At 39.3% G+C, this 14,112-nt stretch overlaps 1 protein-coding gene across 10 annotated transcripts in view; it reads left to right on the forward strand.

Moving 5' to 3' along the window:
• Positions 1-14,112, forward strand: part of ARID1B (AT-rich interaction domain 1B) — a 433,110-nt gene that overhangs the window by 117,067 nt on the left and 301,931 nt on the right. For all 10 annotated transcript variants that reach the window (XM_024248190.3, XM_024248192.3, XM_054558365.2 and 7 more), the window contains exon 3: positions 7,001-7,150. In XM_024248190.3, the coding sequence (XP_024103958.3) occupies positions 7,001-7,150 (150 nt within the window). The remainder of the gene's footprint in view (positions 1-7,000; positions 7,151-14,112) is intronic.

Genomic DNA, 14,112 nt, shown 5'->3' on the forward strand with positions numbered 1-14,112 from the left:
GGAAAAGGATGGTGGTGACGGTTGGCCAGCAGTGTGAATGTACTTATGCATCATTGAACTGTATACTGAAAATGGTGAAAATGGTCAATTTTGTGTATATTTTAGCACAATTAAAAAAGGTCTTTAGACATCGAAGATAAGGAGAAAGGTGATCATTCTATTACATAGCAAAAAAGTAGCATGTTAGAATTCAGTAGTGGAGAGTTTTCACCACACTGAATATGTCTCTGATAAGTTTAGGACAATGCCAAGTATTTCTTTTGTTCATAGATTGTTTTCCTCCAAAAGGAGGAACAAACTGATAATGTAAGTAGATTGAGATATTCAGAGACACCAGGTCTATGATAGAAACTGGGGCGTGTTTTAGTATCATAACTTCAAAGCTCACATCAAGGAGGTTCTAATATCTGTTCCAGTGTCTTTCTGTGCTTTCCTAGAGATAGAACTGGACTGGACTATCGTTTAGCTCAAGGCAGCAGCTCTTAACGTTTCCATTGACTGTGGTGTGTGATTTCTATACGTATTTCAGGAGGTTCAGTCAACAGACATTCACCGAGCTCTTAGTACTGGACAGGCATGCGGAATACAGTGATGAACTAAACTAGCAAGGGTCTGTCCTGTGCAGTGGACTGTCCAGTGGTGTGGTGGTGTTCAGTGGTCAAATGAGTTTGAGAAATCTTGGATGTAAAGGTGGACAAGTTTCCAAACTTTTGAAAGGATTTCACATATCCTTTAATGTAATGATATAGTATGTTTTCTTTTTATAGTATATTTATTTTTTCAACTTTTTTAAATTATAGAACTCATTTCTGTGTGATATTCTATAGAATTAGTGTCCCTTGTGGGACCCATAGGGAAATTAGTGACCCTTAGGGAAATTCTGGCATAAAGTTCTGTCTGTTAGAGGTTCACCAACCTACAGGACACTTCTTTCCCTTGGGAGGAGACCATAATGAAGGCTTCCTCCTAGTTCTGTCCTGAATGCCCTGATGGCTTGTGAGAATAGGGACAGCCGCTCAGACACCAGAATTCAGAAGAGATATGGCCTGGAGCGTCCTAGGTGAAAGGCCTGGGAGTTATTGGAGCACCTGGTCTTGTAGTCAGGGACTTGGCCTTTGAGCTGAGTCTCTTTTCTCGGAAGGACACCTCCTGGGGTATCCCCTCCTGCATTGTGTGGGTGCTTGAGCTTCCCAGGGCCACCTCTTTTTGGGAGGAGGTGGACTGGGGTGGAAGCAAAATCTTTATGGTAAAAGTGGAAAATCGTGAAATAATTTAGACATATAGAAAAGTACAGAAGCAAATATAACAGACACACTTGTGTAATTACACATACAGTATATATAAGTATGTGTGTATATATAGATATACACAGACACACACACACATACACACAGTATATATAGGTATAAAAATAACATGTTACCCTATTTGCTTCACATCTTTTTATAAAGGAGCAAAGCATGGCTGAAGCCACGCCCCATAATCCCCAATTCTTTTCAGTGCACGTTTCTATACTTTTGCTACATGTGTTTATAAACAGTATACACTAATATCTTACGTATTAAAATTTTATACAAATGGTATGATACTGCATTAACTTTTTGTTGCTTTCTTTTTAAACTCAACATTGTATTTTTTAGTTTTGAACCATTTTGATATGTGGCGTCTTACTCCTTCCTTTTTACTACTGTATAGATTTAATTGTGTGCCTATAGCGAAGTTAACTTTTCCCATTTACCTCCTGTCCTAGAGTTAGATTTTGTCCTCTTCTGTCAATTGTAGTAGACAGGACTGCATTGAATATCCTTCCTGGAACGTGTGTGTTTCATGGGTGTATACTTAACAAGGCACATGGCCAGGTCATGGGGTCAGTGTACCTTTAAACCTAGTAGGAAACTGCTCTCTAAAACTTTTTTAGGCTGGGCGCAGTAGCTCATGACTCTAATCCCACCACTTTGGAAGGCCAGGGCAGGTGGATCACCTGAGGTCAGGAGTTCGAGACCAGCCTGACCAATATGATGAAACCTGTCTCTACTAAAAATATATAAATTAGCTGGTCGTGGTGGCTCGCTCCTGTAATCCCAGCTACCCGGGAGGCTGAGACAGGAGAATCGCCTGAGCCCAGGAGGCAGAGGTTGCAGTGAGCCAAGACCATACCACTGCACACCAGCCTGGGCAACAAGAGCAAAACTGCGTCTCAAAAAAAAAAAAAAAAAAAAAAAAGGACGCAGTGGCTCACGCCTGTAATCTCAGCACTCTCGGAGGCCGAGGCAGGCGGATCACGAGGTCAAGAGATCGATACCATCCTGGCCTACATGGGGAAACCCCGTCTCTACTAAAAATACAAAAATTAGCCGGGCGTGGTGGCATGCACCTGTAATCCCAGCTACTCAGGAGGCTGAGGCAGGAGAATCGCTTGAACCCGGGAGGTGGAGGTTGCAGTGAGCTGAGATCGTGCCACTGCACTCCAGCCTGGCGACAGAGCGAGACTCCACCTCAAACAAAACAAAAACAAACTTCTTTAGCAGGAAAAAGGGGGAGAGGGTAACCTTTGATCATTTCAGTAATTTTGGAGGATGAGCAAAAAGTTCAGGGTATGGTGAAATGAAAAATGTTTAACATTTTTCCTGCATGTTTAACATGACCCTGCATGTTTAACATGATACAGAAATGTGAAAGGTAGTAATTGTGTTCTTTATTGGGATAATTTTCTAAATTTCTAAAATAAATATGTAAGTGAATCATTTTTAGCTATAAATTTTTTGTTGTTGTGTGTGTTCATGTCTTAAAGGTCTTCTTTATTTAGAAATTAGTGAAGCAAATTCTTTTGCTGCTGCTACTGCTGCTGCTGCTTCTGCTGCTGCTTCTTCCTCTTCTTTTTCTTCCTCTTCTTCTTCTTCTTCTTATTTATTATTATTTGAGACAGAGTCTTACCCTGTTGCCCAGGCTGGAGTGCACTGGAGCGATCTCGGCTCACTGTAACCTCCACCTTCCAGGTTCAAGCGATTTTCCTGCCTCAGCCGCCCTAGTAGCTGGGATTACAGGTGTGTGCCACCACACCTGGCTAATTTTTGTATTTTTAGTATATACGGGGTTTTGTCATGTTGCCCAGGCTGGTTTGGAACTCCTGACCTCAGGTGATCTGCGTACCTTGGCCTCCCAAAGTGCTGGGATTATAAGCTTTAGCCACTGCACCTGGCCAGATTCTTATTTTTAAATAACAAATGGAAACGTTCTGATCTGAGGCATTTTTTTTTGAGATTTCCATTTAGTTCAGTTTTGCAGGTTTAAAAAAATATATATATAGTTAGAACTGTGTTCGAGGCAAAGCATGCGCTGGACAGTCAGGCATCCGTGGGCCAGCGGTTTTTGGCCAAGGACACTGTGCTGTTGTTAGTGTACCGTTCAGTGGCTGTAGATGAAGCTGAACACGTGTGTCAGATTTGGGAAGTTCAAGAGATTTCCGTATTATAATGTGTTCCTTGATTCGTTAAAATTTTTCATATAATAATAGCTTGCTTTAGTAATCATTGAACAGTACTTATCATTCAACAGATGTTTGTTGACGCTCAGATCCTTTTCCAGGAGCTTATATTCTAGTGATGAGGACAGATAGTAAACACGTGAACACGTAGTTAAGGGTTTCACTATATAACTAAATCAGTCTCCCCTGTGATAAGATCAGGTTGGTCAAGGCATGAGAATGACCATGGTTAGGGTTAGGCTGGGGAAGGAGGGCCGCCTGAGCTACGAGTGCTTTATGTCCCCAGCTCCCAGCCAACTGCTGGCTAGCGTTCAGTAACTGTTGGTTGCATGTCACTTGCATGCAGCCGTCTGGTTATCTTAGTTATCCTGCATATGGTTAAGAATGAAACGACTTAAAAACTCTCAGCAATCAGAATAGGGTTTGCAAAGCTTGGGACAGTTGAAGCTCAGGTGCCTTCCTCATGGATTGGTCCTTTGGGCCCTCATTGTGTGGGCAGCGTGTGTGGGTGTCTTGGTCCACAGCATATTAGAAGCCTAACAGGGTTCAGGTGGGGATTGAGCTTGAGCGGTGAGCAGTGCCGGAATGCCCTGATGGCCTGTGAGGACAGGGACAGCTGCCCAGACACCAGAACTCAAGAGGAGCTGTGGTCTGCAGCATCCAGCAGAAGGCTCTGGGGCCTTCCATGTCTTGTGGGGCAGCCTGTTGATTTGTGTTTCATAATACTATTTAGTTTCAGAAGTCTGAACAGCATATAGTAGATCTTTCAAAGCCTTGCATCTCAATGCATTGACAAAAAACAATAATGATCATTAAAGATTTAGATTTTAAGCAGGGTGCGGTGACTCACATCTGTAATCCCAGCACTTTGGGAGGCCGAGGCGGGCGGATCACCTGAGGTCAGGAGTTCGAGACCAGCCTGACCAGCATGGAGAAACCCTGTCTCTGCTAAAAATACAAAATTAGCCGGGTGTGGTGGTGCATGACTGTAATCCCAGCTACTTGGGAGGCTGAGGCAGGAGAATCGTTTGAACCCAGGAGGTGGAGGTTGTGGTGAGCCGAGATCGCGCCACTGCACTCCAGCTTGGGCAACAAGAGCAAAATTCTGTCTCAAACAAACAAACGAACAAAAAAGAGACTTTAGCTTCAGTCAGCTGGGGTATTCTATTGAGAAATTGGTTTTTAAAGGTAACATTTAGGAAATAATATTTTACAGAGAGCACTACAACTTCTAGTTTAATAAGTCATAATGGCACCTGTATAGACTTCCAGGTGGGACTGGGCAGGGCATCCGTATGACTTAGAAAGGCAGTCCTGTCTGACAGTTGGAGATGTAAGGCAGAGTCATGTGACTGACCATATTCACACAACTCACATGCAAAGGGAATTGGACTTAGAGTCCATGTATTTCGAACCCAAAGATTCTTTGGGTAAACTAGAGTTGAGCAATCTATCCCATCACGGCTCCCATTGAAGGACAGCTGACTGGGTCCAGTTGGTTGGCACTGGGCCCCAGGTCTCAGGGAGAGCCCCTCTGTGCTGTTACAGGTTTCCGCAGCCCAGGCTCACAGAAGCTGGGGTGCCAGCGAAGTTGGTCCTAAATGGATGAATAAGCCATGTGTCTAAAAGGATAGCAAATTGGTTTTAATTGTGGAGGAGCATATTTGAGGGCACCCAGGTCTCGGTTTGCTCAGTTGTGTAGGCGGTTGCTCCACTGAAGATTTCTGCTGCGCCCACCTATCCTCCTTGCCCCATACCCTGCACCCAAGCTTCCTGGAGCTGGACTAGGTAGTAAAAAATTCTAGTCAGCTTGTGGCTGCTCTGGTGTTAGTAGGTTCCTGCAATCTGTCCTGTTGTTGTGTTGCTTAGAAAACAGCGCCCCCCTCCCCAAACAACACTTCCATATTGTGTGTGAGGGCTTCTGTAACCAGAAAGTCAACATATTAAAGTGCAATTCATAGGGGAGTTGCTGGCTGTGTTGACTGAGCTTTACAGTCATTTTAACACTGGCAGAAGTGTTATCCTAACTGCTTTAAATCAAACTGCAAAGATGCTTGTGTGAAATATAGTATTAGATATCAAATCAAACATATGGGTGTTGAACGGAAGGATGTGTGTTGTAGTGGTATATGGTATTCTAGCATGTGGAGTTGTATTTTATGGAAATTCGTTGGCTTGGCTTATGGCAGGGACATACATTCATTATGAGATATCAAGCTGTAAAATAAATAAAAGCAAAAAATTCAACTGTGCTGTTAAATGGCTTGCAATGCAGGCTTTTCTGCTCCAACAACTTAGGCTCTGTGTGATGAGAGGCGCTGCGAGCCGTTATGGTCTCATTTAATCTCATCCTCTTTGGTAGATCTTGAAAATAATCTGGATTGGATTGAAAGAAATATAGGAACTTTAACTTTTTCATTTTTTCCCCTTTTGCCCCATTGTATGTGTTAGGAATTACTGTGCTGATTTTTCTTAGAGGCTAAATGTTTTACTCTTTTCATCTTTTACCATTTCATCTTTTTCCTCATTCAGTATTTCTGTAGTGGATTTGGGTTTTAAGTGTGTATCTGGTACTCATTAATTTCTTAAGTGTGTGTGCTTATGGGGCTCAAGTTCTTGAAGTTCTCCAATGGACCATATTGTGGTATGAAACAAAACGACTTTGCCATTCTTGTTTCTAGAGTGCTTTTTACTGTCCTGATATCTTGTTTTTCTTTTCCTTTCCTGCTCTCTCTTGAAATTACAGAAAAAGGCAATAGGTTTCTCATTAAGAAAATATTCAAAAATACTATCCATGGTATATTTATTGCATGAGGAAGGATTTTCCTCTAAACAATGCTTTCAGGCATTTTTAGGCTGATGTAAATTAGAAATGGAGAAGATTGAGGCCGTTTTTGTCTATACCTCTGGTATTTACACTGTAGTACACCTTGCTTTACATTGTTACCTGTTTTATCAACTAAGAAAATGCCATCGTTAGCAAAAATAGTAAATAAAATTGATAATTTAACTGGTATATATGTGCTGTAAATGCAGTTGGTATATTCTGACTTTTTCATTCTGAACTTAGAAACAAACACACACAAGAAAGCACCCAAACCACAAGCCTCCCCTATAAAGTATTAGTGAGTTAACTTGGACTGTTTGAGTTCATTTTAATTTTCACTGTTGTGTGGGAATGGATTTCATATCATGCTTCTCTTTCTTAGTAGAGGCTATTTTTCAGTCTCAGTATTTAGCACTTCCTCCCCTCTCCAGCTTTATGATATAATCAGTAGTTTCTATCTGATAGAATATGATGGTTTTTAAAGGCAAAGTCAGATTGCCTTTTGACTTCATTTATAGTATGTGAATAGAAAGCAGCGTGTCGATTTGTCTAAGGAAGAGAGGATTAAAAATATTGAGTTTAGTTGCTTAGCAGAGAACCCCCTTCATGTTGCTGAATTGAAACCATATTTGATTTCATTTAATTGCACATTTTGACTTTCTCATTTGCTTTGCTTGACTTTTTGACAGATGCCACCTCAGTATGGACAGCAAGGTGTGAGTGGTTACTGCCAACAGGGCCAACAGCCATATTACAGCCAGCAGCCGCAGCCCCCTCACCTCCCGCCCCAGGCGCAGTATCTGCCGTCCCAGTCCCAGCAGAGGTACCAGCCGCAGCAGGTGAGCACAGCGCACTGCCCCGCAGGCCCTGTTTTCTCCACCAAGGCAGACCCGGCTCTGAATCGTCTTCCTGTCCTTTATTAAAAATTATGTTCTTGGTGGAAAAAAAATTAGTTTTGAGAAAATGCATAACTGTAACCTAATCTAACTCCATCTCTCCCTCCGTCTTTTCCCCTTTTGAGATTGGAGGGTGAGAAGAATGACTGGTTAAATAGCTGCTTGCATTACTGCTTAGTGGCAGCAGAAAGTGTCAGTCATTGCTTGTTCCCTGTCATTTGTGTTCTGAACCTTTCAGGAAAGCACTCTGCCACTTGTTAAGGCTTATTCAGGAGAAGGATTTTATCAATCATTGAATCCTTCTAGTTGGCACGTGCATGGTATTTTTATCTTGACCTTTGTTTTGTTTTGTTTTAATGGTAAGTGCTACTGTGTGAAAACATTGTTGCCTTTGTGTCATTCTCTTTAAACTAGCTTATAAGTAGATATTCACTTCAGTTGCAATATATTAAAATACTAATTGGAATTATGTACTTTAAATGTATCAAGCAGTTTATAGTTTAAATTAGTCTCATTAAATACTCCTTTAGGTTACTGGGTTATGTATTTTAGCTTACAGAATTTGTAGAAAAATAGTATGTATGTTATTTGATAAAATGATTTAGTTTCCTTATGTTTTAGAGACTGTCACTCATGAGTGACATGAAAAGGAATAGTGAGTGAGGGACTCTTACTCTGAATCCAGATAAAATGTTCATAGCACATCCAATCATAAACATCAAAATATAATTTTCCATTTTAATACTTTCTTGCTTCTCTTTTGTGTGGTGGAGGTGGCAAAGAGAAGATGAACACATGTAGAATCGACTTTTTCCTCTTTAAAGGACTTCTTTTGTGGCTTGAATAGATCGTGGATGTTAAGCAAAATAAATAAATTTATGGAGCTTAATTTTAATCAATTTGGCTGGTTTCTTACATATTTTCTTGGGTTTGTTGGAGTCCATTTCCATATGACTTACTAGAGAATTCTAAAGAGAGTTTATGACTTTAAGCAAAACATGTTAAAACAACAGCTAGGATTCGAGACCCAGTACAGTCTTGGTTTTACATATATGTATTTAAAAGCTTGAACCCAGGAGGCGGAGGTTGCAGTGAGCCAAGATCGCGCCACTGCACTCCAGCCTTGCAACAGAGCGAGACCCTGTCTCACAAAAAAAAAAAAAAAAAAAAAAAAAATTGTAACATTTGTGGGGTTTGTAGCAGTAGGAATGTACATCATTTTATAGTTAACTGGTCAAGTCTTTTATTAAAGTGTATGAAAATTTTAAAACACTTTAATATAATTTCTTTTTAGATGAGAGATGCTGGTATCTGGAGTTTTGATAAAGTTGTAACCTTTTTCAAGGGGCTTTCAGAGCCTTATTGAACTTATCTGTAGACACAGTGTTATGTCATCAAAATTTAAGGACTCAATAGATAAATTATATTACTCATTTGACTAGTATGCTGAAATGAATCTCTGATCATAAAACCGATTTGATTAAGGATTCTGAATGCCTGTCATTTTCTTCAAGACCAAGCTCAAAATTTACTTCCTTTAAAAATTATTCACTGATGACTTCCAGCACATGGCAATTAGTTATTTAATATCTTTCATATTTAAATATTTAAAGCATACTACAAGTAAAATCTTATTTTAATGAATATTATTTTAATGTGCTTAGTTTCAGTCTATCTTACGCTTTGATTATTGCTATCATTTTATTGATTTGAATACAATAAATTATATGGTAAATACTCTATAACCATGACTTTTTAATGTAATTGTGGTACTTTTTGTATATTCTGAATAAAACCAAACATTGCTCAGAATACATTGGAAATTTTTTCTTGGGTTCGTACTCCCTAGCTATAAAATGTCTGAGTTATATTCATTGTGGGGCAGAGAGGTGAAAGTTGGAGACATTTAAGTGGCCTAATCAGATGGTCTGGTTTGACAGGAACAGTCTTGGATTTTAGGGAGTTGGATGGGAGATGGATTGGAAAGTTTCTCAAAAAAATAATAACTGGCATTATAGATATATTTAGCACCTCCAAAACCTAAGTAATCCCCCTAAATCCTGAAACAAAGTGAAAATTACCATTAAAGTATTATCAAAATCAAGCTAAATCTTAATAACACTGAATTCATATACCTTTAAAAACTTAAGAAGCTCAACCATATTTAGTTTAACCAGCCAGTATTTCATAATGACCAGAACATTTCTTTATGGAGTCTTTCCTTTTGTTTCAAATGTGGTTTATGTAATCTCTTGCTTTTGTATAAGGCAGCCAGTTAGCAAGTATTAGTAGTACTTGGTGTCTTGTTAATGCGATTGATACAGATGGTATAATTTTAGGGTTCCATCAAGATACCTCACTTTGTGTCTTCAATATTTTTCATATGTTTAATGTTTTGACTAATCAGTACATTCATTGGTTTCAAAAAATGAAAAGTACAAGGAAGGGATTCCGAGAAAAGTTTCTTCCCATCTTAGTTCCCTCTGCCCACGTCACCACCCCCGTTCTTGACTGGATAACCATTTATAGTTTATTGTATGTTTTTCTAGAGTTTCTTTATATCAAGAAGCACAATACCGTACTTTTATATTTACCCTATTTTTACACAAATGATGGTATATCTAGTATATACTATATGGCTTCTTCCATATTTTTTTTTCTCATCCCCTCCTTTTACTCACTTAAATATATTTTCTGGAGATCTTTCCAAAGGAGCACATACAGCAATCCCTCGTTCATTTTTATAGCATCATTACATTTTGTGGACATACCATGATATATTTAACCAGTTCTTTTTGATGGACATTTAGATTAGTTCTGGTTATTTGAATTGAAACAATGATGCCATGCTAAACTTTGTGTATGTGTCATTTCATAAGTGGACAGTAATATCTGCAGGATGAATTCTGGAAGCCACAGTACTGGGCAAAGGGTGTGTGCATCTGCATTCCCAGTGGGTATTGCAGGTTGTAGCCAATTGATACTCCCATCTGCACATGAGAGGACTCTTCCTACATATGTGCCAGTAGCATGGCTTTACAAAGCTTCTGGATTTTTGCCAATCTGGTACAGATTGAGTACCCTAAATCCCAGTGTCTGAAATATGAAGTGCTCCAAAATCTGAAACTTTCTGGGTGCCAACATGACACCACAAGTGGAAAATTCCATATTTGACCTCATGGGATGGGTGGGTCACAGTCAAAACACATGTAAAACATGGTTTCAGTCACACAAGTATTTTAAAACATTGTATAAAATTGCCTTCAGGCCATATATGTAAGGCACGTTTGAAACATAATGAATTTCATGTTTGGTCTTGGGTTCCATCTCTAAGATATCTCGTTTGTGTATATGCAAATATGCCCAAATCTGAAATACTTCTTTTTCTAAGCATATAGTTTTAGTTTACATTTATCTTGTTATGAATAATGTTGAGTGTTGTCTTGTCTATTGAAGGGCATTTGTGTTTCCTTAAAGGAAATTTATATGTTTTTATTTTGAATTTTCTCTCTTTAGTTGTTGGTCTTTAAAAATTATTTTAAAAACCCATTGTATATTAGGGAGACTGGGCCTTTGTCTGTAATATGAGTTATTAACTCCAGAGGACTGGAATCAATTGAATAGACTAACAGAATAGAATCAATTGTGCTCACGTGTGTGCGCGTGTACACACACACACACACACACACAGATTTATTATAAGGAATTGGCTCATATGCTTATGGAGTTTTGCATTTCCGAAACCTGCAGTATGGGCTGGCAGGTGGTGAGCCGATGGTCCGATGAAGTCAAAGACAGCTTGCTGGAGAATTCCTTCTTGCTTAGGTGGGGCTGGTCTTTTGATTATAGTTAAGCCTTCAAACTAAATGGATAAGGCCCACCCACATTATGGAAAACAATCTGTTATTCTCAGAGTCTCCAATTGAAATTGTTAATTCCATTTACAGTACCTTCCAAGATCACGTGTGAAATCAACCATTGCAACTACCTTTCCCCCATCAACTGGAGATGCCACTAAAATCATTAACTGAATTTCCTTAGGTATAATGGTGTTTGGGGTCATTTTGGGATTTCTGTTATTCTCCATTGGTTCTTCTATGAATGCATTAGTATTGTACTGTTTCTCCGTTATCTTTTAGTATCTGATGGGGTAGTATATCCTCCTTATCCTTCTTTTTCAGTTGTTGGTTTTCTTTTTCCTTTTGCTATTTGTGTGTGCTTATTTTTTCATATAAACTTTTTCTTTTTTATCACGCTATTTTCTAAGAATTTTATCTTTTGTTATTGTTATAATGGGATCTTCTGTGAAACAGGGTATTTAGAAAAGAATAATGATAAGACACACAGAAGCACTTTACTTGAATAGCTTTTTCCTTTTTGGAGCCCACTGATCAAAGATGAGAAATATCCCTGTAATAAAAAGATGCATTTGTTTAGCTTAGGTGGCTGCAGGCCAGGGAGGATGCAGTCCTGCGGAGCCCCAGGAGCACTGTGGAAAGGGGGAGGTGGGGCTGTAGTAGGGTTGGGGTGTGTGTTAGATGACTCTAAGAGGGAGTGGCATCATGAGGGGTGGTCCTCAACTGGCTGCTCTTAAGAAGCTGGGGGTACTTTTGTGATTAGGTATTTTAATTTTTATCTAGGAGACAGGAGGATTGAAGTGGGGCAGGGTTGTCATTGGTAAAGAAGCACCAGCCACCTCACGCCTGTAATCCCAGCACTTTGGGAGGCCAAGGTGGGTGGATCACCTGAGGTTGGGAGTTTGAGACCAGCCTGACCAACGTGGAGAAACCCCGTCTCTACTAAAAATACAAAATTAGCAGGGCATGGAGGCACGTCTGTAATCCCAGCTACTCGGGCGGCTGAGGCAGAAGAATCGCTTGAACCTGGGAGGCGGAGGTTGTGATGAGCTGAGATTGCACCATTGCACTCCAGCCTGGGCAACAAGAGCGAAACTCCATCTCAAAAAAAAAAAAAGCACCAGCCACTTAGAGAAAGAAGCGGGGATGGTTTGTCATTTTTGTTGTCAGCAAGTGGCCCTGGGTGCCTGTTGTTTCGGGCACTGTTGCTGTGCTGTAGAAATCGTGCAGTCCGCTTGCTCTTCTGCCTGGTTTTCCAATGCTTGCCTTCACCCATTTCCACTGCACCATCCCTCCCTCTCCTGCATGGGATAGCTTTCCATCTCTCTACTTGTTTAGGTACTTTTCAGTTTCTTTTATAACATTCTTCAAAAATACCTGCTGTATTACTTTTATTAGGATTATTCCTATATACCTTATTTTTTGTTGCTATTGTAAATTGTATCCTTTAAAAAATTACGTTTTCTCATTGTTACTGGTGTATACAAATGTAACAGACTTTGTATATTAACTTGTGTGTGTGTCCAGCTACCTTTTAAATTCTTGCTAATTCTGCTAATTCTAGTGATTTGTGAAATCTCAGGTTTTTTCATTAAAATAATACTTTAAAAAATCACTGTCTTCCTACCTTTTTGCCTTTCTGTAGACTGGCTCCCCTATATGCATTCTTTAAAACGGCTGGCCGTTCCTGTGTTATCCCTGATTAAATGAAGGCTTCCAGCATTTTATCATTTAATACAATGTTTCCACTTTCTTTTTTCTTTTCCCTTTTTATAGCTGTCCACTATTGGGCTAAGGAAGTTCCCTTCTTTTCTAGTTTGCAAAGAGATTTTTTCATGAGTGGATACTGAATTTTATCTTCTTTTTTGTATGTATTGAGATGATCACTTTGCTTTTTACTTATAATCTGTTTTTGAGGTAAATTATCTTTTAAGTATCAAATGAAACTTGCATTCTATACTAAACGTAGCCTCATGATATATTATCTTTTTTATTCATCACTGGATTCAGTTTACTAACATTTGTTTTAGGTTTCTTGAATCAGAGATTCATGAATTAGACTGAACTGTAATTATCCTCGTTAGGTTTTGGTATTTGTACTTTTTGAGCTTTGAAAATGAATTGGAGGCCAGGTGTGGTGGCTCACGCCTGTAATTCCATCTCTTTGGGAGGGCAGATCACCTGAGGTCAGGAGTTTGAGACCAGCCTGGTCAACATGGTGAAATCCCGTCTCTACTAAAAATGCAAAAAAAGAAAAAATTAGCCAGGCATGTTGGCACACGTCTGTTATCCCACCTACTTGGGAGGCTGAGGCAAGAGAATTGCTCCCACTACAACCTGGGAGGCAGAGGTTGTAGTGAGTCGAGGTCGCGCCACTGCACTGCAGCCTGGGTGACAGAGCAAGACTGTCTCAAAGAAAAAAAAAAAAAAAAAAAAAAAGAATTCAAGATGAGTCCCTTTTTTAATTTACTGAAAGAATTTGTGTTGTTATCTGTTCTCTGAATGTTTGGTAAAACTGTTCATAAAGCTATAAAGGGTTGTATAGCTCTTTATCTCTACCTTTTGTTTTACCCCTGATTTTTCAACTTTTTTAGGAGAGCTGATGAGGTCTTGCTGTGTTGCCCAGGCTGGTGTCAAACTCTTGGCCTCAAGTGATCCTCCTACCTTGGCCTCCCAAAGTGCTGGGATTACAGGCATGAATTACTGTGCCCAGCCATTTAAAATTTTTTATTTCATTTCTTTTGTCAGTATAGGCATATTCAAGTTAAATATTTCTTCTTGTGTGAGTATTGCTATATATATATTCCTGTGTATAGGAATTTGTCCATTTCATATAATTTTTCAACTTTATTAACATGAAGTTCATAATAGTCTTCATTACTTTAATCTCTGTACCATCCAGAGTTAAGGCATTTTAATTCATAATGGTTTTTCTTCTTTTATTCTTGATAAAACCCTTTCCAAAGTGACTTGGTCTTTATTGTCTCTATTGTGTGTCCTTGTAAACAAACTTAATGAAGTTCTTCTCTCACCTTGATTACGTCTTGC

This window comes from Pongo abelii, chromosome 5 (assembly GCF_028885655.2).
Source record: "Pongo abelii isolate AG06213 chromosome 5, NHGRI_mPonAbe1-v2.0_pri, whole genome shotgun sequence".
Taxonomy (NCBI): Eukaryota; Metazoa; Chordata; class Mammalia; order Primates; family Hominidae; genus Pongo; species Pongo abelii.